Source organism: Dreissena polymorpha, chromosome 9 (genome assembly GCF_020536995.1).
Source record: "Dreissena polymorpha isolate Duluth1 chromosome 9, UMN_Dpol_1.0, whole genome shotgun sequence".
Lineage (NCBI taxonomy): Eukaryota > Metazoa > Mollusca > Bivalvia > Myida > Dreissenidae > Dreissena > Dreissena polymorpha.
The window spans coordinates 11,724,989-11,749,560 of record NC_068363.1 but is presented as its reverse complement, the minus strand read 5'-3'; the positions used below and the strand labels follow the sequence as shown (position 1 = coordinate 11,749,560).

Here is a 24,572-nt window from a genome sequence, read left to right as displayed (position 1 = left end):
AAGTCTATTAAGAATTATCAATACAAATCATACAAATATCACACAATCCGTGTCATATCTTAATTCTCATAAGCACATAATGCAAAATCATCACCAATGTAACCAAACACGTGTTGCAAACCCTCGATACCACTGAGCCCTTGACAATACTGACAATTAACTTTGGTGCTAAAAATACCTCATGAAGTCTCCAAAGAAATGGGTAGACTTGACGATGGGGCCATACACATCCTCATCTAAATCTTCCCCAATAACACGCGATATTGTCTTTTCGAACCATGCGTAATCTTCCAGGTTTATAAACCTATTTGTGGATTAGTAGTAAAGTAGTAATAGTGAGGAATGGAACATCATACTCGGCCAGGCCGATATCTGGTTGTCACATGGCTTGCCCATGATATTAATGTCTATTTACATATAATGGTTACACATTAGTAATACTGTGATAGGTTAGAATTGTTAGGTTTTTGGCCGTCTGCTCATCAATGGATTCTGGCAACTAAACCTGTTCAAAAGCTACAACACACAAATCAGTTTATAAATAAGAAGGAATTTAATTATTAAATTATAACAAATTGTATAGTGTAGTTATTTGAATCTTTTTATTTTTTGATTGTCTCTATAAATGATACCTTATATTATAAGTTGCTTTTCCTTAGTTCTTAAAATCAGTATTAATCTATTGCAATTTTAACATCTTTGGACCATTTACAAAAAAATCCTTCTTATTTATTAAAATTTGTAACAAATGCATCAACCTGAATCAACCTTTCATCTCCGTCAGTTCCCATACCTTGAACTGAACAATGCAAATGTTACAGATAAATAAATTAGGAACGCACACACCACTTAAATAAGAGCTTGACCAATCATGCTCAACTGAAAAACAAGGCTGCAAGCAAACTAAGTAAAACATAAACACACATTTTCTCTAATTCCTTTGCTGGAACAGAATTGAAATCATCATCACACATCATCTGCTAGCATCAAAATATCTTCACATTGTTAGAACAGCAAGCAAACTAAAAGGTGTCCTTATGGCAACTAAAGAGTCTGTGACATTATAAATTGGAGAGGCAAACTGAAATGTTAATGGAAAATGAGAATGATGAATGCAAAAATGATGAGGTTAAACACGCAAACACAGTAAGAGTGGATGGGGTACAGGATTAGAACTATATGGTGCCTCCAACTGCGCTTCTCCATTCATACTGTACCTCATGAAATCAACAAAGTAATGCTGGTCCTCAATATAGGACACATACAACTCTCCGCATTCCTCCCCCACTACTCGGCTCAAGGTCTTTGCAAACCATTTATAATCCTCGCCATCCGTAAACCTGGCCAATACACAGCAAGAAATGTTTTACATTTGCCAAGTCATGGTTTAGCGCTTCAAGGAATGTTTGTTAGAATGTCTTGTAATGTTTTAAGTGCATGAAAATAATAATGTTGTTCTTCAATTCACCTTTATGCATTCCAAGTAATTTTTTAAAAGAGTAAATGAATGTTTCAGCAAAGTCCAAACAACACTCCCATTCAAAATGTTAACATGAATATTCAGACAACTAATATTTAAATAAGTAAAGGTATCCCACACATTTAAATCACTTTAAAGAAATACTATTGTAAATATTTGACTTTATATGAATCGTTACTGTATGGATTTAACATATAATTCTTCACAGAAAAGATAAGCAAATGAATTATGTTTTAAATAATTTCAAACATAAACTATGAAACATAGACCATTTGTATATCACATGCAACATTTCAATCCAGAGATAACATTGGGCAATTCAGCTGCAATAGAATTTCATTATTAGTACATGACTACATTGAAAATCATACCAGAAACTCAAACACATCACAACAATCCTAGAGTGTAACAGCATGAAAGAATATGTTGTAATAATTATACATATTTTTCAATAATACTGAAAACTAAAATCAATCTTATTGAATCAAGTCAGTAAAGAAATTTATCAAAATTGTAACCAGTCATTACAATAAATTAATGACTTAGATAAAAGAAACACATAATCTTACAACATCAAGTGAACAATGTAAACATTAATAACTGGTAATCAAATTAAAAGTCAAAAGTTTCTTTTCATGAACGTGGCTTATAACCCCGCACTGCTGCGTTCAAGGATTAATAATACAGAAATGCTTGGGTCAATAGGTATATGTAAAGTGAAATTGGCTATATGCAATCAGCATAAAACCAGAACAGCCTGTGAGGAACTCGCAGGCTGTTAAAGCTTTATGCTGTTTGCTGTTCATCAGTATCTGAGGGTTGGAAATTTAGCCTTGAAAACTTGATTCTTAAATAAGAAAGGTCTTAAATCAAATTTTATATTCTCAGGGACTACCAACAGGTCTCAATGCGTATTTAAAGGGTAAAGTGTTAAGATATTTGAAGAAGTTTACCCCATTTCTTACATTTCATGCAGACTGACTGACAGACAAACAAACAGACTGACTGAGTGACTTCAACTGTGTTTTCAGGGGTATAATTATGGCTTCCAACTTTGAAATTTTTAAGAGATACCTGTCGGCGATGACTCTGCTGCACTCATGTTTCCAGAGCTGCAGGACTACTTTCTCGTTGTCGATGACACTGTTGAGTGTGTTTATCATCCCCTGCCAGATGCGTGACAAGTCACGCAAGTTGAAGATATAGTGGAACTTAGCCGGTGTTGGCAACATCTTTATCTAAACAGAAATGATCATTAAACTTTTGACACCAATTTTGTAACTGCAAATTTATTTGCTTGTACCTTCAACTTGAGTTGTTCATAGTAAAGAAGTTTTAACAAGATCTGCTGAATATGGATGCTGATTTATACATAATTATAACACTCTGATCACATGACTAGTAGATACTCCTCAATGGAGGATAAAGTTGACAATAATGGGTTCATAGTTTGGAGATAAATGCACATAAGAGTATAATCCTTTGACAAACCACCTTGGACAATCGCACAAGCAGATTTACTTATGTTTTGAACAATCAGAAAGGCAGATCTATCAATGGTTTAGACAGTCAGAAAGGCAGATCTATTAAATGTTTTGGACAATCAGAAAGGCAGATCTATCAATGATTTGAACAATCATAAAAGGCAGATCTATTACATGTTTTGGGCAATTAGAAAGGTAGATCTATCAATGTTTGGGACAATCACACAAACAGATCTACCAATAGTTTGGACAATCAGAAAGGCAGATACCAGTATATCAATGTTATGGACAATACACAAGCAGATTTATCAACGTTTTGGACAATCAGAAAGGTAGATTTATCAATGCTTTTGAAATTCAGAAAGGCAGATCTAGCCATGTTTTGGACAATCAGACAGGAAGATCTTTCCATATAAGACAGCTAAAACCATAAGTCTTATTTTTTTTCGATTTATGGGACCGACTCTGGAATCTTCTCTACTGTTTTTTGTGCCCTATTTCCCAAACGCTCACCATGAGCTCATAGTACCACATACCTTGGTAAGTTGCCACAACCGTCTGGTGATTGGCACCAGTTTGCTCACAAGGTCTCTGACGTCTGCCTTGAAGCCACGTTCCTCGCAGTAATGTCCCAACCCAATCACACGGAAGATCTTGTCTATGGAGGTGTTGGACGGCAGCGTGCAGTTGTAGATCACAAAGTGACGCTTCAGACGCTGTGGAATGTCATTGCGACCTCCACCAGGATGAATCATGGCTGCCAGGAACTGAAATATTATGGCTTAATAAATGTTGGAGTGAGGATTGTCGAATAAAAAAAAAAAGGTTAAATAAGTTTCATTAGTGAAATGGGAATGATCGAGTTGATTGTGACTGGGTTGTCACTACTTTTATTCTCTCATCACAAGCTTAAGTAAATTAAAATTGTAATAAAAAATCCCATTAAAATAAATGAGGTAAAATAAGGATCGTAAAAGTATAATCAAAGATTTGATTTGGGACATCATGAGACTGATATTCAATTCACAAGCTGAATTAACAACAACCATTACATAATAAATCCTTCTACTAATTGTTTCTCTAAGATGATCCTTACCTGCATGTCAACAATGTTGGTAAAGTCACCAGGCTTCTCTAAGTTGTAGAATCCTGAATACTCAATGAGCTGTCGGACAATCTCATTGGCTATCTGGTCGCCCCACCCATTTATGATTGGCATGTTGATGTCATCAATGAACACGGTCATTTTTTTTCCCGCGGGGGGTCCGTAAGTGGCACCAACACGCTTGTCAACGTAACTCTCAATGGTACGCTGAAAATCAGACATGGGGACTTAAAGAATATAACTGCTTTGATTTACCTCTTTAATTAAGTAATACAGATGGTTATAAGTGCAAGTGTATTTTGTAAAATTCTTTACAAGAAAAAGTATCCAAGACAATAAAATATTTTATGGTAACCAAAATCATAAACAGAAACAAAATAATAATTTCGGTTTAATAAACAAAATTGTCTAACGAGTGGAAAGATGCTGAACTTTGCAGGTTTAAACAAATTAAATTTTTGTGAATCAAGGTTCAAAAAGATTTAAATATTACTATTTGAAAAATTAAAATGAACATCTATTATTTTCATAACACACTAGTATGTGAAGTTGGAATAAGACATCAGTTTGGGAATAAATTTTGTTTTTTCAACAGAGCATAATATGCACTTTTATATGTTGTATTTATTTAGTTTGACAAATTATAATTAAAACAGATACTTGCATATATAATAGCATTATTGAAATAAATTTACTGCAAAACTGGATTGTTTATTGATTTAAAAAAAGTCTTCATGAAATGAAACTGTGTCCACGAGGTGCATGGACACACTATAAAAATACAGTTAAAATGATGAAAATACAATCACTGTTAATGAAAAAGTGCTGGAAAGTTGCTTATTAAGCTTGTAGTATAAATAAAATATTACAAAAATAAATTCAGATCATGAAATGAATAGTTTTGTTTGAGAAAATCAACAAAATGATGTCCATTCCCAGTTTGATGCCTTATTCCAAATTTACATAATACAGTGTTTCATGATTTATTAAAAAAAAGAGAATAAAAACACTGTCCTACAAAAATATTCTAAATGATGTTTTAACGTGTTTCTTGTTCTTTTAAAAAGACAATGTTTACAGTGCTGATTAAGATATCAATTTAAAAATGTAAAACATAGTTCCTATCAAGCAAGTGTGACTTGATCAAATGTTATAAGTTCACTCAGCCAAGAGTACAACTAACTGTTTATCTGTCACTACTATTCTCCAGAAGTCATAGTGTACTCATCAAAGAATAAAATTAATGCAAAACACGCACACATCATACTTCATTATTGATCGTGTAAGCAAATTGTTTCAAGGTCATTAGGCACTGTTCCGTATTGGTCATATTCCTTAACAGCTTTGTTCCTAATAAACCTTATAAGCTAGTTGTCTTGTGTCTTATACACATTATTCCCTAGTTGTCTTGTGTCTTATACACATTATTCCCTAGTTGTCTTGTGTCTTATACACATTATTCCCTAGTTGTCTTGTGTCTTATACACATTATTCCCTAGTTGTCTTGTGTCTTATACACATTATTCCCTAGTTGTCTTGTGTCTTATACACATTATTCCCTAGTTGTCTTGTGTCTTAAACACAATATTCCCTAGTTGTTTTGTGTCTTATATACCTTATTCTCTAGTTGTCTTGTGTCTTATATACCTTATTCTCTAGTTGTCTTGTGTCTTATAGACATTATTCCCTAGTTGTCTTGTGTCGTATATACCTTTTTCTCTAGTTGTCTTGTGTCTTATAGACATTATTCCCTAGTAGTCTTGTGTATTATAAACCTCATTCCTTATTAGTCGTGTGTCCTTTAAACTTTATTCCCTAGAAGTCTCGTGTCTTTTTAACCTTATTCCCAAGTAGTCTTGTGTCTTATAATCCTTATTCCCTACAAGAATTGTGTCTCATAAACCTTATTCATTATAAGCCGTGTGTCTTATAAACCTTACTCCCCATTAGCCGTGTGTCTTATAAACCTTATTCCCTAGTAGTCTTGTGTCTTATAAATCTTATTTCCTAGTAGTCTTTTGTCTTATAAATCTTTTTCCCTAGCATTTTTGTGTCTTATAAACCTTATTCCTGAGAAATCTTGTGTCTTAAAAACATTATTCCTTAGTATTCTTGTTCTTTATACATCTTGATACCAGATACTCTTGTTCCTTATATTTTGTTCCCAAATGCTCTTGTCCCTTACAAATTGTGTTCCCAGATACTCTTGTTCCTTATGAATCTTGTTCCCAAATGCTCTTGTCCCTTACAAATTGGGTTCCCAGATACTCTTGTTCCTTATGAATCTTGTTCCCAAATGCTCTTGTCCCTTACAAATTGTGTTCCCAGATACTCTTGTTCCTTATGAATCTTGTTCCCAAATGCTCTTGTCCCTTACAAATTGGGTTCCCAGATACTCTTGTTCCTTATGAATCTTGTTCCCAAATGCTCTTGTCCCTTACAAATTGTGTTCCCAGATGCTCTTGTTCCTTATGAATCTTGTTCCCAAATGCTCTTGTCCCTTACAAATTGTGTTCCCAGATACTCTTGTTCCTTATGAATCTTGTTCCCAAATGCTCTTGTCCCTTACAAATTGTTTTCCCAGATGCTCTTGTTCCTTATGAATCTTGTTCCCAAATGCTCTTGTTCCTTATGAATCTTGTTCCCAAATGCTCTTGTCCCTTACAAATTGTGTTCCCAGATACTCTTGTTCCTTATGAATCTTGTTCCCAAATGCTCTTGTCCCTTACAAATTGTGTTCCCAGATACTCTTGTTCCTTATGAATCTTGTTCCCAAATGCTCTTGTTCCTTATGAATCTTGTTCCCAAATGCTCATGTTCCTTATGAATCTTGTTCCCAAATGCTCTTGTTCCTTATAAATCTTGTTCCCAAATGCTCTTGTTCCTTATGAATCTTGTTCCCAAATGCTCTTGTTCCTTATAAATCTTGTTCCCAAATGCTCTTGTTCCTTATGAATCTTGTTCCCAAATGCTCTTGTTCCTTATAAATCTTGTTCCCAAATGCTCTTGTTCCTTATAAATCTTGTTCCCAAATGCTCTTGTTCCTTATAAATCTTGTTCCCAAATGCTCTTGTTCCTTATAAATCTTGTTCCCAAATGCTCTTGTTCCTTATAAATCTTGTTCCCTAATGCTCTTGTTCCTTATGAATCTTGTTCCCAAATGCTCTTGTTCCTTATGAATCTTGTTCCCAAATGCTCTTGTTTCTTATAAATCTTGTTCCCTAATGCTCTTGTTCCTTATGAATCTTGTTCCCAAATGCTCTTGTTCCTTATGAATCTTGTTCCCAAATGCTCTTGTTCCTTATAAATCTTGTTCCCTAATGCTCTTGTTCCTTATGAATCTTGTTCCCAAATGCTCTTGTTCCTTATGAATCTTGTTCCCAAATGCTCTTGTTCCTTATAAATCTTGTTCCCTAATGCTCTTGTTCCTTATGAATCTTGTTCCCAAATGCTCTTGTTCCTTATGAATCTTGTTCCCAAATGCTCTTGTTCCTTATAAATCTTGTTCCCTAATGCTCTTGTTCCTTATGAATCTTGTTCCCAAATGCTCTTGTTCTTATGAATCTTGTTCCCAAATGCTCTTGTTCCTTATAAATCTTGTTCCCTAATGCTCTTGTTCCTTATGAATCTTGTTCCCAAATGCTCTTGTTCCTTATGAATCTTGTTCCCAAATGCTCTTGTTCCTTATAAATCTTGTTCCCTAATGCTCTTGTTCCTTATGAATCTTGTTCCCAAATGCTCTTGTTCCTTATGAATCTTGTTCCCAAATGCTCTTGTTCCTTATAAATCTTGTTCCCTAATGCTCTTGTTCCTTATGAATCTTGTTCCCAAATGCTCTTGTTCCTTATGAATCTTGTTCCCAAATGCTCTTGTTCCTTATAAATCTTGTTCCCTAATGCTCTTGTTCCTTATGAATCTTGTTCCCAAATGCTCTTGTTCCTTATGAATCTTGTTCCCAAATGCTCTTGTTCCTTATAAATCTTGTTCCCTAATGCTCTTGTTCCTTATGAATCTTGTTCCCAAATGCTTTTGTTCCTTATAAATCTTGTTCCCTAATGCTCTTGTTCCTTATGAATCTTGTTCCCTAATGCTCTTGTTCCTTATGAATCTTGTTCCCAGATACTCTTGTTCCTTATGAATCTTGTTCCCAAATGCTCTTGTTCCTTATAAATCTTGTTCCCAGATACTCTTGTCCCTTACAAATTGTGTTCCCAAATGCTCTTGTCCCTTACAAATTGTGTTCCCAAATGCTCTTGTCCCTTACAAATTGTGTTCCCAAATGCTCTTGTCCCTTACAAATTGTGTTCCCAAATGCTCTTGTCCCTTACAAATTGGGTTCCCAAATGCTCTTGTTCCTTATAAATCTTGTTCCCTAGTAGTCTTTTTTCCTGTTGGTCTTATTCCCTTGTTGTCTTGTTACTTACATGTACAATTCTTATTTCTTGGTAATCTTGTTCCTTATAAATCTTATTGCTTAGTAGCATTGTTCCTTAATGATCTCATTTCCTAGTATTCTTATTTATTATTATTCCTTTTCCCTAGTAGTCTTGTTACTTTCAATTCTCATTCCCTAGTAACCTTGTTCTCTTATAAGTCTAATTTCCTAGTATTTTAGTTAATTATTTTCCATTTTCCCTAGAGGTATTTTTCCTCATTAGGCTTTTTTGTTAATAGTCCTCATTAATCTTGTTACCACATACCTGGATCATGAAGGGCGTGGTGGTACTGGAAAAGTTGAGGGACTTCTCCAGGTGGTACTCGGGGTTGTACTTGCTCATGTACCCATTGATCATCACCGTCTTGGCTGTGCCCTGCTCACCAATCAGCAACACTCCGAGGCTCTGCTTGGCGATGATGTCTATCAGGTACGTTGTTCGCACATTGTCCACCATCGGTACAAGGATTGACGAGTACTCAGGGGTGTGGTCCGTTGGATACTCGTAGCTTGTGACCTTCGTGTCCCAGTGCTGCCACTGACCTATGTAACCATGGAAATTATTTTACATTTTTTCTTTATTTTAGGATTTAGATTTAATATTTATATCAATAAGATTAGATTAAAATTCATAGCACAAACCTTTTGTTGTGTTCCAACAAATTTTGAAAGGAAACAATTATATTGAAGAATTGTATTCAAAATAACATTGAAATGAAACCATATTCATTAAGTGAGATAAAAATTGAGGATGTTATACATGCTTACAGTGAAAACTCGAGCAATAAGCTTTTATCACATGTCATACCCTGTTGCCCATGTAATATAACCATTACATATTTTTTTATATTACACTTGTGTAATACAACATTTTTAAGCTTTTCATTGGCTTTGTTTTCGTTTATTGACCAATCGGATTTTATAATTTTGCTGAAATGACGTTGCAACGTCAAATGACGTCCCGAAAGGTAAACAACATTCGGGATTTATCATTATGTTTGCGTAAATATTTATTTAATTTACTCATTTAAAAGCATGTGATAAAAAAGATCTGACACTCGTTGTCATATCATACCATATTTTATTAAACTCGTCCAGGAAATTCGTTAGTAAGCTTGCCAAAGGCTTGCTTACTAACAATATTCCTGAACTCGTTTATTAAAATATGTTATGATATGACAACTGGTGCCAGATCCTATATATCTCAGCTTGTAATAACAAAGACAACAGTAAGGTCAGCGACACATAATTAAAAAGATATTGAAGTACATGTTTGTTTTAAAACTCGATAATTCATTTTTTCCTTAGTGTTCTCAGTGCTTTAAAAGTTCACATCTTTGGGATTATGAATACACTGTTTTCATTAATAACCCAAAATATTGTTAACTCATTTCGATGTTTCAATAAAGGGACATCATCAAAATGGCCTAGAGTTAAAAAAATAAATAAATAAATATAACAAACCTTTTTCATCCACAAGATATTCAAACATGGTGGCCTCGCTGTCTTCGGGAATGATGGGCATAGCGAGCTTGAAGTCCGGGCTAGTGCGCATGTACTCCTCCATCTTGGCTCTGTCGTCCAGCTCTAGATACGCTCCAATGCTCCACATCACCGTAAAGATGTAGATACGCTCGTAGTGGTCGCGCGTCAGTTGCTGTACATCTTTCTCCTCACGTTTAGGTATCAGGCCTGCCATTAGCTTGCATGCCTGGTGAACAGGATTTTAAATGGAGATTTGGTTTTTATTTAACAATTGGATCTATTGATTTCATTAGGTTAAAGAAATAACAACTGTACTCTGTGTTTAATGCAAACATTGAGGTATGCTCAAATAATATGAACATGTTTGATCAGCATGTTGCTTTGATATAAAAAATATATTTATGTTTTAAGTTTACGTGTTTTTAGAGAAAAGTTTAGAGCTACAAGGCCCAGCATAGAAAGTGTCATTGACCATATGGGTTGCATTGTGCGAAAATGGGTCTTATGGCATATGCTGCATGAGTAGCTTCAGACCCGTCTGTGGGGATGTCAGGAGCTAGCCAGTGCACTACAAAGTCACTAAAGGTTTCCTGGCCCAATAGAGGACAGATATATACAGACTTTCTGGAGCTATGCTGGCTACATTTTGCGTAGAACCAATTTTCAAACAGCATGACTCATATAATGGAGAAACAAGAGCTGTCTCCAAAGGATGACAAATGCCCCCAATGCTTTGATAGAAGTTATGAACATTTTTCGAAACTTAAACACATTTTCCGAAACCTAAACGCAAACCCTTAATTCAAGGTCAAGGTCAAAGGTGTCAAAATTTGAGTGTGTATGGAAAGACCTTGTCCATAAACACATGCATACCAAATATGAATGTTACATCTGAAGCAACATGGACGTTACGAGCATTTTTTGAAACCTTAACGCAAAGTGTGACGGACAGACGAACAGTGCGATCACTACATGCCCTCCTTCGGGGGCATAAAAACAAACAAAAATTTTTTTATTCCCATATATCTCATTTCATTTGAATTAAAACTTGGTATAATTCTTAATCTTTCACACACACATAGCAGCGATAATTCTTACCTGGGAGATGACAAAGGCCTCAAGGACGTCCATCTTCCAGACGTAGCTCTGGATGGCTTGTCTGTAGATGAACGGGAAGGACGTCTCAAACAGGTCGTATATGACGTTCTGTTCATTGATGGGTCGTGTCAGCAACCAACCCTGAAACCAACATATGTGTATGGGTAAGCATTTTTTCTTAGACTAAAGAATTTTCTTTATTCTTAAGTCTAAGAATTGCTATAGAATTGTTGGTGAATACGGGCCCTGGTGTAGTTGCTTTTTCACTCTATGAAAGCAATGGTTATGATTAGAATCTACAAGTTCCGAAAAATCTGTAATTGGTAAACACAGCACTTTATGGACAACTCATTAATGATTCATCTTTCCAGCTGATGAAATGTGAACAGTCATTCAGAAGGACACAATCAGGGGTATTCTTCTATTTCATAATGCTGAGTACCTTTCCGTTCATGAAAACATGTATGAGTAGTTGAATGATAGCATAATTGATCCAAATCAACTGACTTCTTGGTTTACAATTATTCTCAGTTAGATAAAAAAAAAATGCTCTTAAAACAAAAGATTCAGCATTGTCGAATTCAAGTTTTATAAAACTCTCTAAACAATGACAAAACAAGCATGCTACATTACCTTTAGAATGGGGGACCAGTCAAGACCAGAGCTGCTCATGTACACCATGCCGTTCCTGGATACGGTTGCTGGGGAGGCGTTGTCGATGTTGTGAGGCTCGAAAATGATCTTGCAGTTAGGCGCCATGGGAATACGGTCACCGTTGGCCAAGGTCAAGGTCTTGTTATCATCTAGGACAGAGTTGAGGTTCTCAATCCAGATGGCATCTACTGGGCCATCCAGGACCAGCCAAACATGTTCACCTGAAATACGGAGGCAACAATTAGTGATAAACAGTGAGTGGAAGAAATATTTCTCTTAAACATGGCCTTTTTCGTTTTTCTGTAGCAGTAAAAGTTCAAGATCCACAACACAAGGTCAGTCATTTATCATTTTATTTTTTACATACATACAAACTACTTGTACTGTAATATGAAAATTGTTTCAAAGGTATGTGGCTTTATTAAGTAAATAATATGAAATGAAATATACCTATTTTTTTCATGTATGTTTGATCATCAAGACCTTCTGTTAAGACACCAAAATATACATTCTGACCTTATCCAGGACACTGACTCAAGAGTGTCTCAATAAGCCATAGGCTTTTGCTGAAATCTAGCTAAAAATGGTAGTTTTTAAATAATAATCCAAGACACAGACTTGAGAGTGTCTCAATAAAACATTGGCCATTGACGTTTGATGTAATGTAGCTAAAATTATAGGTCTAAACTAAAATATCTTAAATAACCAAGATCCATCTACGTACCCTTCTTTGCCCTCTGTGTACGTCTCCACAGTGTAGAGAAGATACCATCAGTCCAGTCATTGGTAGCAACATCCAGGCGCCCAAACATCTGTGGGGCTGTGATGGCCTTGGGGTTCATCCTCATCTCCTTGTGGGGCTCGCCAGTGTCAGTCATGGCCTTCATTAGTGTGTGGATGCAGCAGGTTTTACCCGCCCCACTCGGGCCCAGGACCATCATACCGTGGCGTACACGCTGGGTCTCAAACAACTGCCAGAACATAGGGGATATTTGTTGTAGGTTTCAGTAGACTATTGATTTTAATTTAAAGGTGATTTTCAGTGTTATCTTTCAGTGTTTGAAATACTTAATTACCAAATTTAAATCACTTATAGTTTCCTATGAACAAACTAAAGAGCATAACTTTTTTATGCCCTGCATCGATAGATGGGGGGTATATTGTTTTTGTCCTGTCTGTCTTTCATTCTGTCTAAAACTGGTTTAAGTTTGATTAACTTTTGCAATACTATACATACCAACTTGATAATTACCATGCATGTGCATCTCATGGAGCTGCTCATTTTGAGTGGTGAAAACTCAAGGTCAAGGTCATCCTTCAAGGTCAAAGGTCAAATATCATTGTATTTTTATTTCCTAAAACTCTAACCTTCGTTAAAGTTTTATCATAACTTTTTTAATATTGAACACAGCAACTTCATATTTGGCATGCATGTGTATCTCATGGAGCTGCACATTTTGAGTGGTGAAAGGTCAAGGTCATCCTTCAAGGTCAAAGGTCAAAAATTGAAAAAAAAAATCATTCCTCGATTCAATCTCTTACTTACTTCTCTTGGAGCTGCACATTTTGAGTGGTGAAAGGTCAAGGTCAAGGTCAACCTTCAAAGTCAAAGGTCAAGATATAAAAAACAAAAATTTTCATAACTTTTTAAATATTGAACACAGCAGCTTCATATTTGGCATGCACGTGTATCTCGTGGAGCTGAACATTTTGAGTGGTGATAGGTCAAGGTCAAGGTCATCCTTCAAGGTCAAAGGTAATTTAAAAAAAAATCATTTCTCCATACAATCTCTTACTTACTTCTGGTGGATCAAATGATCGGGGGCATATTGTTTCTTTGCCTGTCTGTCTGTCATTCCCTCATTCTGTCATTCTGTCCCAACACTTTAACCTTACAGTAAAGTTTTGCAATAACTTTTGAAATATTGAACATAGCAACTTGATATTTGGCATGCATGTGTATCTCATTGAGCTGCACATTTTGAGTGTTGAAAGGTAAAGGTCATCCTTCAAGGTCAAAGGTAAAAAAAAAGCGGCACATTAGGGGGCATTGTGTTTCTGACAAACACATCTCTTGTTACTTTGTAAATGTGTGATTCAAAATTATACAGTGCATTAATAAGAACAGATACAATGCAATTGAAGTGAATTTTAACTCTTTCAGTGCTGGAACCGAATTTTGAAGGCCTTTGCAAACAGTTTGGATCCAGATGAGACGCCACAGAACGTGGCATCTCATCAGGATCCAAACTGTTTGCTATTCTGATAGTATTGTATGAAAAAAAAAACGAAGAAAATGCTAATTTTAGAAATTCAGCAGATGACATTTTAGCAGACGACAAAATTCCCAGCATGCAAAGGGTTCAATCTGAAAAGCACATGGAAGTTTGAATGGCTATGTGTGCAGTGATAGTTGTTTACATGCTAAATAAAAAAAGAAACAAAATATTGATACAGGAAGTTAAAAAATAGGCATAAAAGTTGTCCAACAAAATTACATAGCCCAACTTTCTACAGTCAAGAATTAAACAGCATAATTACATACCTGGATCAGTTTCAGGAACCATGATGGGTGGTCAATAAGCTTGGCGTTAGCAATCTGGTTCCTAATGGCAACCTCCAGCTCAGCGTATCCCTGCTTGTCTAGGGTGATTCCAGGGAACAAGTCGTTGATAAGGGACAAGAATAAGGGCTCATCCTGGTCCACAAGCTTTGAGAGGTTCATGTCGCGCAGGACGCGCATGACAGCGGTCTGTTCAGTGTCATCCGGGTTGGCTCGTTTAACCGCCCCAAGGGTTCGCAGCACTGATAGCATGTTCCTCAGGCCAAAGTCGTAGTGCACCTTTGTGGGATGGTGTAATAGGTCAATCAAACAAGGACAATATTGAAGAATGAATCTTAGTGAATCAAGCAACCATTTCATTTTTCTTGTAGCAAAGATAAACATGCACCTGCAATCTAGTTCGATTATCTTTTTTTCAATAAAAATAATATATATATCAAACAAAATCAAATTTGTAAACACACATTTAAATGATCTGTTTAAGTAAAATTTATAAAATTGTGTTCTGCATTCACATTCATTCAATTAACAAGGTAAATTTCGAAAAATGCTAGGAAAGAAGGCAATGAATGATCTAGTACAATGAGTACCAATTTTCAATTGAAACTAATGCCTAGCATACACTAATGATCAAAACAAACAGTTGTTGTGAATAAACTTTGCATTTCATTGCCATATATACCTGCAACATGATCCTGACCAATGAAGTCACTTGTTACAAACAAACTTTGAACTGCAATTTATATGAACTTTCAATTTTATTTGGTAATTTAATATATATCCCAGAGCCCAGAGTGGGAAAACAGGGTTTATTGGATGTTCCTAATGTGTTGTCCCAGATTACTCTGTGCTGTTCTGTGAACTGCACAGGCTTATCAGGGAAGACACTTTCAGCAAAAAACTCGATTTCCTCTAAGAAGCGATCTCTGTTTAACAGAGACTATCATAAAAACAGAAAGTTTCATCTCTGTAGCCTGTGTGGATTGCACAGGCTAAACTCGGAAACACTTAACGCACATGCAATAAGCCCCATTTTGCCAGAGCGCAGCTTGTATATCAAACAAGGGCTGCTTGTAAAACATGCATTCTCCCCATATGGGCAGCCATTGTGTGAATACGTTTTTTGGCACTGTGACCTTGACCATTGACCTAGTGACCTGAAAATCAATAGGGGTTATCTCTGAGTCATGATTAATGTACCTATGAAGTTTCATGATCCTAGGCATAAGCTTTCTTGTGTTATCATCCGGAAACCATTTTTCTTGTGTCAAGTCACCGTCACCTTGACCTTTGACCTAGTGACCTGAAATTCTATAGGGGTCATCTGCCAGTCATGATCAATGTACCTATGAAGTTTCATGATCCTAGGCATATGCGTTCTTGAGTTATCATCAGGAAACCATTTTACTTTTTCGGGTCACCATGACCTTTGACCTGAAAATCAATAGGGGTCATCTGCGAGTAATGTTCAATGTATCTATGAAGTTTCATGAACCTAGGCATAAGAGTTCTTGAGTTATCATCCAGAAACCATTTTACTATTTCGGGTCACCATGACCTTGACCTTTGAACTAGTGACCTCAAAATCAATAGGGGTCATCTGCGAGTCATGATCAATGTACCTATGAAGTTTCATGATCCTAGGCATAAGCGTTCTTGAGTTATCATCTGGAAACCATTTTACTATTTTGGGTCACTGTGAAATTGACCTTTGACCTAGTGACCTTAAAATCAATAGGGGTCATCTGCGAGTCATGATCAATGTACCTATGAAGTTTCATGATCCTAGGCCTAAGCGTTCTTGAGTTATCATCCGTAAACCATCTGGTGGACGGACATACGGAATTACATGAGCAAAACAATCTTTGAAGGGGGGCATAATAAATATTGAAACTTACCTGCTTGGTGAGCTGTTCCTCGCACAGTTTGTACAGCGTGAAGAATTTGCGTGCGAGAATCACGTTCTCAATGAAACCGATGCTGGCAAGCTTCACACGGATGATAATCTGGCGATCAGGAACCATCATGGCAACTGTGCGGAAATTGATCTTCAAGTTCTCCGGTAGCTCCTGACGACCCGCATATCCGGGATTCTTAAGAGAAAACAAGCATATTCATCATGCGAATCTGAAGGGTGAAATCAATACGTGATATTATTGGATATTTCTTTTTATATTAGGTGTACAATTAAGGAAAAGCTAAGGAAAGAATACATGGGAAACAACCAAGGATAATACAAAAATGGCATTCATATTGGGGATAAATAATTAGGTTAAACTATTGCAAGGATATGCGTTTCAAATGTTTCCTGATGACTAAACATTAAATACAGACAGGCTTATCACATCACAGAGTGTGAACACAATAATGTACAACATGGCATACAATTGTGAGAAACAATAATAGAGGAAAGACGCCATTCATGTTAACAAAATGACTATGTTCTTAATACAGACAGGCTTATCACATAACATATTGTGAACACAATCATGTACAACATGGCATAAAATTGTGAAAGACAATAATAGAGGAAAGACGCCATTCATTTTAACAAAATGACTATGTTCTTAAAAAAATACAGAAGATCTGAAACTTTTTGTAAAACAAGAGAGCAATAAGGCACTTGGTTGTTCACCTGTGTAATTGAGTCACTCAGTGTGGCCAGTTTTGAACCAAGGGTCATGATTTAAACAATATTTGAAGAAGACTGCAATATGATGTCACATATCAATTATAAAAAGCTGTGTGCTTTGTGGTTTCATTGAAAAAAATTCTTAGTTATTATTCTTTATATTGGCAGTGCCTATGTTGACCACACAGGTATAATTTTAATAAACTTTGTAAAAGAAACACTTATAAATGTTTTACATCAAATCTCTTTTAATCTCAAATAGGAAAACACAACGTTATACATCCAATATTAAACCCTTGAACTTTGGGGTTTCGAAGAAGATGTTTAATCTTTTCATTTGTTAAATCAATTTTTACCTCTTGCGACCTTCTTATGCAGTGAAACCATTTGAACAACTTTGAAAGAATGTCACCAAAGGATTATTCCATTGCTAAATTAAGGTGTTATTTGAATCAGAAGTCTATGAAAGACACTAAATGCAGAAGGGGCAAAAGTTGGTAGCAATTATTTAGCTTATCCTGTGCTTTTCAAAGTTGAGCTAATACACAAAAAGTTAAACCACTTAGTACTGCTAAAACATATTTTTCCATTCAACCAATCGTTATATCATTAATGAGTCATGTTTCAGTTGTGTGGACTAAAGTTAGTTTTTTATTATCAGAAAATTGATCAACATAAGCCAGTGAGTCAAAGTGAATAGACAACATGTTTGTGAGTTGAACAAAAAGTACACTGTGTGTATGACAAAACCTGAATCTGATAACAGCCTCATTATGCCCATTAAAATACCAAATAAACAGGTTTAGAGTTGCTTCCTATCATCAACAAAAGATTCTGGAACAAAAAATGGTTCAACATGCTCAATACTATGGCTAACTAAATGCCTGCCGTTAAAACACAAAATCAACATTACATTTATTAAACAAGCATTCATTCTTAACCCTTTACCACTTCGATACATATCTTCACACATTTGTAGTCCCTCAGAAAGTAAAATTTTATTAAAGGCCTTTCTTACTAGATTTAAAATTTAAAGGCTTCATTTCCAACACTTAGATACTGATCAGCAGCATTTTATGCTAGTTGCAAAAGCCATTTTTACTTTGCCCCTGAGTGGGAAAGGGTTAAACAAGCATTCTTTCTTAAAGGGAGACACATATGTATATTTACAACAAAAAACTACTGAGTTAGTCTTAAACTTTCTTGTTTGACATGCTTTTTATTCCACATATGCCTGAACTTTAAACACAAAAACTACTACAATACTCTATGAGTTATACGTATTCCAATTATCTCTGTTATCTGAACACATGTTCAGGTTCGTACAAATATAATATATGAACGATTTTGTATTGCTTTTTATTGGTATTCTCTTTTAATCAATATCATCCTTTTAACTAATTATTACTTTAAATAATAATATTTTATATTTCATAATGTGCTTGTTTATAATTTAAGTAATTCCAATTTTGATTATCAAGCAGTCAAAATAATTGATTAATTTAAAAAAAACGTCTTTTTCTTCGTGTTTTGTGACAAGAAAGCTAAATTTTGCAAGATAAGGTTGGCCTAATTATGAAATGTTTGATATGCTGTAATGACAGATTCTCAAATTTGGAAAACCAAATCTACATTAACAAACATGAATAATGCTAACTGTATGTTTATAATTTATATTTCTCTTACAAACGTGTACTAATGTTCTGATAACAATTACAACGTCGAGTTTATCTAAACATGGGGCACAGATTTAACCCTTTACCACTTAAATACATATTTTGACGCATTTGTGGTGTCTTAGAAAGTTAAATATAATTAAACACTTTTCTTACTATATTCAAGTTTTTAAGGTTTTCATTTCCTAACATTAGATACTGATGAGCGGCAAGCAGAATAAAACCTGAACAGACTGACAATTACTCTCAGTCTGTTCTGGTTTAATGCTGTTTGCACACAGCCATTTTCACTTTGCTTCTGAGAGGGAAAAGGTTAAGACACAAAGCCACTGTGCTCAATCAGCTACCCATGAAAAGTGCTTCAAAAGCCTGAAATCTCTTATATTCTGAAATAAATATCCATAATTCATGACAAATATTAAAGAATTATTTCGAAAACAACAGCTGTCTCAAGATAGCGCTGAATTATTTCTTTGTACAAAAGGGGCATGAATGTAAATTCTTAATTCAGTATTAATAAGTATCTTTTAGCAGATTTTGAGTTACATGGTGTTTGCATACAAAGTTTTACCTGATATTTTGTTAACAAAAAAAGCTCAATTCTTCTTATTTGCAGGTCAGAGTTATATGCCCTTTTTTATTTACCTTACATATCAAACCAGAAGATACATTTAATTTCAAGTAAATACCTGTTGCGGAAAAACAGATGATGGTTTTAGGGATTTCTGTTTGCAAACCTTATTGGTGGAGTTATAAAGATAAGCAAAACCCTGCTTGTAAATTGTGAAAATTCAGGTTGAATCCCTACCAGGGCATTGTTTTAATAACGAGAGATACTTGCATCATCACATTTTAATGCATATTTTTGCTAAACAATTCATCATGCCATCACCATGCTTATATTTGCTAAACAAGTCATCACGCCTTTTTCATGCATATAATTGATAAACAATCCATCATGCAATTTTCATGCATATATTTGATAAACACAATATTCTAATATCCATTCTCAGGTCAAAATGACTCCCACTAAATGCCATTAATTTTTGTTTTACAATATCTTGTTATTGCCAGTAATAAACCCATGTCAGCCTACAAAAAAAGCATTACTTTGGTATACATGTACTGGATATGAACCCCAAAATTCACATCTTTCATTTTAAATAAGTCTTATTAATTTCTGAATATAAATAAATAACATTTATTTTCGCGGAAAGGATTGTTTTCATTTTAAATAATATCACTATTATTTAATAGAGCCAAGACAAGTTACTACGGTGAGGAAGATTCCAAACTCCATGTTCAATGACACAGTGTTCCCAATGTCAGCTCACAGAAAAACAATTATTTTTGGTATACTAAGACTTGACTTGAAACCCAAAACCCACATATTTAATCAGAAATTAAGATCCAAGTTCAGTTACCATGGTGAGGAAGATTCCAAACTCCATGTTCAAGGACACAGTGTCACCATCGGTGAAGACAAACTGCTTCTTTCTTTCCTTCTTGCTCTGCAGGACAATAGCAATCTGCTGGGCGGCAACAGACAACACCGGCAGCTCAATACGGTTAAACTCATCAAAGCAGCCCCAGGAGCCGGACTGGGCCAATCCTGCAACAAAAGATTGAATAATGGGAAAACAGGGCTTAATGCATGTATGTAAAGTTCCCTCCCATATTAGCCAGTGAAGTCTGCACAGGCTTATCAGGGACAACACTTTCTGCTTTTAAGGTACTTTTTGTTAAAAAAGGCTCTATTTGGCAAAAATCCATTTTAGGTGGAAAGTGTCGTCCCTGATAAGCTTTGAACCCCGTTTTCTCAAAAATGTTTTTGTCAAATTTGTCCAAACGAAATGACTTACCTATAGGTGAAATAACGTAGCAATAATTTGAAAATTTTGGAGCTACGAGGTTTGAGAACGACAGCGACAATATACAAATACAAACAATGTCCACAGGCACACACCTTTGTAGATCCTTCCCAGTCCTCTGAAGTCCATCTGGTCAGAGCAGTTGAAGACGACAACGTACTTGCCGAGACATCGCCCCATGTCCTTGGTGGTCTCTGTTTTGCCCGTACCTGCGGGGCCAGCAGGTGCCCCGCCCATGGACATACCCAGGGCCTGGGCTAGCGTGATATAGCACCTGTGGGAAGGGGAAAAACAATAGCTTATGAATATAAAACGATCAAAATTCTTGGTCAAGTCATGCCTGTCAATGAGACATGATAACAAGACATTCCGTTCATCTGATAAACTCGCTCTGACAGAAAAATGCCATGTCAGTGACGGTTTGAACAAAATGAGATGTATTTTAAGACATTAAGTCTTTGTAATATATATTTCAAATGCTTGAAAAGTCCTAGGCTTATTTAGAAAGTCTGTGTCCTTGGATGAACCAGTACTTTATGTTTAAAGAGGATACCCTGAGTAAGCGTCCAATGTAGGGATCAAACCATGACCCTTTGAGCCTTAAGTAGCTACCATATATTCGTGTAAGGATTTACAAAGGTAAAATGCCTCAGGCTTCTTGAAATGCTGTCAAGACCATGTTCTGAGTTGAACCACTACTTGGTGTCTTTGAGGAAGATCTAAAGAACACTCCAAATTGGTGATCAAACCAAGGACAACTCGGTCGCTTGGCGGACACAATATCCACAACGACCTATAGTCAGACGTATGGGCCTTCCTCATACCTATCCGTGAGAGGTGTGATGACAAGGCGCTCTGTGCAGCCCAGGAACTCGTTCTGGTAGATGAAGTCTACGTCAGTGATGGAGATCTGACAGCGGTCCTGGTCCTCGATGAAGTAGAAGCGCGACTGCTTCAGCCATTCAAAGTCTGTCGGGGACTTCACATGCTGCTTGACCTGGAAAAACAGAATAAAATGTTTTTAAGGTAAATAATTTCATTAAAACATAAGAAGAACAAAAAATTGGAAAGATAAACTGAAGAAAAATCTTTATCAATGACATGTTCTTTTATTTACAGTTTTAATCTGAACATAAGCTGAATGAAACACTGCAAACATCCACTCGCTAGACCTCTTTATCAGTTTACCTTTTGTCTTTTATCTTTTGTATAAAAATGAAAATTGTTTTTATGCTAAAATGTAGATTGGAACAGTCACTGTAATTATTGAAATTCATTAATTGAAAACTGTAAATATGACAATAAATTATTTTGTTAACCTGATTTCAATTATTACTGTGACTATGATTCCTTAAAAATGTGTAGTTTGAAACATTTACTGTGAAAATGCATACAGAGTTGCTTGGAACTAATTGGTGCAATAAATTCTTCCATGAAAGAAGTTAACCCTTTAAGCCCTGGAACCGAATTTTAGGCCTTTGCAAACAGTTTGGATCCAGATGAGACGCCACAGAACGTGGTGTCTCATCAGGATCCAAACTGTTTGCTATTGTGATAGTATTCTTTGAAAAAAAATTGAAGAAAATGTTAATTTTAGACATTCAGCAGACGACATTTTAGCAGAAGACAAATTTCTCAGCATGCAAAGGGTTAAGAAATGATTGATTGTACCAGATCATCGAAAATATCCCGCTGATGCACATGAATGGTGATGAGAGTCTCAAACTTGGTGCGCTCGTTCTTGTTGAGGTCATGTGTCGTCTGGTCAATGAGCATGTTGAGGAGCTCCAGGAAAGCTTGATTGGTCTGCGCCATGACCTTGCGATCATACTTGGCGGTTGTCAGTGCCTCTGTGGCATCTCGTGTCCAGATCATCTGAATACCCAGGATGCCAACCTGTTGACAGGAACAAAAATTAATTTCAGTTGTATTTTTCCAATAAAGATTATAAGACCAAAAGCCTTATTGAAAGCCAAAGAAATCTAAGTCATGAGAGTTAGATCAACAATGAAATATTAATAATTATAATGAATACTAAAAAATTACTTATACACTTCAACACCATTATTTCGAAGTCGTCAGGACCGTTAAAAAAAACTTCAGATTAACGATAATTCGAAATAAACATTTGGCAGACGACTTCTTTGATTCTGTAAAAATAAAACGTTGTGGAATTCACATGCTTCGGCCACACTGTACTTTTAATAATTGTTTTACTTAAAACGCAAACTAGTCAGATAGCAATAGATTTCTACTTGCAACAAACAAAATGCTTAATAATGTGTTTATTTTCCATTAAATAAATGAAATTTATCAAGTGTTAAATTCATTCATTGATGAAGCAAATATTCAATATTCTTTTTTTTTACAAGCACCTTTTGAGGAAATCTTGCAATGAAGATGCGTTTTCAAATCAGCCGTGCTCTGTGAAAAGAAGGTTTTATGCTGAGCTTAAGGTGACATTCCAGATTAGCCTGTGCATTCTGCTGATATTTTCTGTTTAAAGCAATCATCTTCTTGGCAAAAATCCAGGTCAGACAGAAATTGTTTTCTCTGATTAGCCTGCATGGACTGCACAGGCTAATCTATGACAACACTTTACGCACATGCATTTGACCGCCTTTTGACAGAGCATGACCCAAATATATTCAATGGAAGCTCAAATGTTCATTCCTATTACAGGGTTGATCTTATATAAGCCACCCTGCGCATCACTCCCAGCATGTTAGGATATAAACCGATATCCAGTAAGATCATCAATAAAGACATGTTTTAGGTAGGGAGGTCAGTATAATTATAAAACTTTAATATAAAATGTTCAGTCCTGGGGTAACCTACCTGTGCTGGGAACATTCCAAGGAACTCCAGCAGTTGGAAGCTCTGATCCTGTATTGCCATGGCAGCAGTGCGGATTACGCCATGTAGTGACTTTTGTGCCATCAGCATCAGCGACATCAGCCACACCTCGACATTGCCTTCTGCTTTCACCTGCTTCTCCAGCTGCCATGGAAACAGAGGTTTTCATGAAATGAAATTGTGTTTAAAAACACCAAACAATATATTTTTATGTTATAATGCTTTGAGAAACACAACAAAAAGGACAAATGAAAAAAAAAAATATAATAAGATAAACAAGAGATTGCCAAGCAATATTGTCCCCTACTGGTGAAATTCCATCATTGTCAGAATTTTTATTTTGCCATAGCAACCAAAATTCTTGAAGAAGGAACAAAATGAAATGTCGTGCATAATGTTCATATTGTCATCTATCAAAGTTTCATGAAAAAATATGAAGAACTTTTAAAGTTATTGCAGGATCCAGAAAAGTGTGACAGAAAGACTGACTGACAGACTGACTAATGGACAGAGGGCAAACCACAAGTCCCCTCCGGTACGGGACAATAAAAGTACCACAAAGTTTTTAGGCTCTTTCAAAATGTGTTTTTACATTATTTTATTCAAATGTGTAGTTCAATTTTTAAGTTTTTATTTTAAGTGATTATGACACTATCCAACATGTGAGTAACTAAATCTGCATGTTATTGTTTCAACAAGATCTATTTCAAAGTTAATGCATGCTATGATGAAATTTAGTTACAAGAAATGCTTCCAACAACAACAACAACAACAACAACAAAAAACATACATCAACAGTTTCACCCTCTGACGAGTGCACAGCGAGGATGACGTCATAGAACTTCTCGTGGAACTTGACCGTCTTGATGTTGTCAAACACAGACAGCAGGTGTGCCTGGATGGTGTGGGGGTCACTGGCCTGACCCAGAATCTCCAGCAGGGCCGGGTCAGACACGAAGAAGAAACGCGGGAACAGCAGACGCTTCTTCTCAAGGTACCTGAAGATTGGATGGGAAGGAAGATTATAGCCATTTTTAAATTTATTTGCATGAAGTCTTTTGTACAGGAAAGAACCATTACCCGGTGTAGCAACTTAAAATGATTATATCTGAAGCATGTATCTGTTGGAAGAATATGTGCTTGGTTTTGTTTCAAATATTTGTGCAGCATGTTTTGTTTGGTTAGTAACAGTACTTTGTGTGCTGTTATAAGTGTTTATATGAAGTCTATTTC

At 35.7% G+C, this 24,572-nt stretch overlaps 1 protein-coding gene across 6 annotated transcripts in view; it reads right to left on the bottom strand.

Annotated features, from left to right (window-relative positions):
• The window catches only part of LOC127844037 (dynein axonemal heavy chain 5-like), a 159,562-nt gene that overhangs the window by 30,073 nt on the left and 104,917 nt on the right, over positions 1-24,572 (bottom strand). For 4 of the 6 annotated variants that reach the window (XM_052373992.1, XM_052373988.1, XM_052373990.1 and 1 more), the window contains 17 exons: positions 24,130-24,337; positions 23,322-23,483; positions 22,155-22,379; positions 21,308-21,480; positions 20,579-20,757; positions 20,037-20,224; positions 16,203-16,397; positions 14,287-14,583; positions 12,466-12,712; positions 11,721-11,962; positions 11,088-11,228; positions 9,969-10,215; positions 8,770-9,047; positions 4,061-4,276; positions 3,501-3,731; positions 2,555-2,718; positions 179-304 (listed from right to left, as the gene is read on the bottom strand). In XM_052373992.1, the coding sequence (XP_052229952.1) occupies positions 179-304; positions 2,555-2,718; positions 3,501-3,731; positions 4,061-4,276; positions 8,770-9,047; positions 9,969-10,215; positions 11,088-11,228; positions 11,721-11,962; positions 12,466-12,712; positions 14,287-14,583; positions 16,203-16,397; positions 20,037-20,224; positions 20,579-20,757; positions 21,308-21,480; positions 22,155-22,379; positions 23,322-23,483; positions 24,130-24,337 (3,519 nt within the window). Of the gene's footprint in view, positions 1-178; positions 305-1,217; positions 1,341-2,554; positions 2,719-3,500; positions 3,732-4,060; positions 4,277-8,769; positions 9,048-9,968; positions 10,216-11,087; positions 11,229-11,720; positions 11,963-12,465; positions 12,713-14,286; positions 14,584-16,202; positions 16,398-20,036; positions 20,225-20,578; positions 20,758-21,307; positions 21,481-22,154; positions 22,380-23,321; positions 23,484-24,129; positions 24,338-24,572 lie in introns of all 6 variants that reach the window. The other 2 variants (XM_052373989.1, XM_052373991.1) reach the window with 1 other exon arrangement.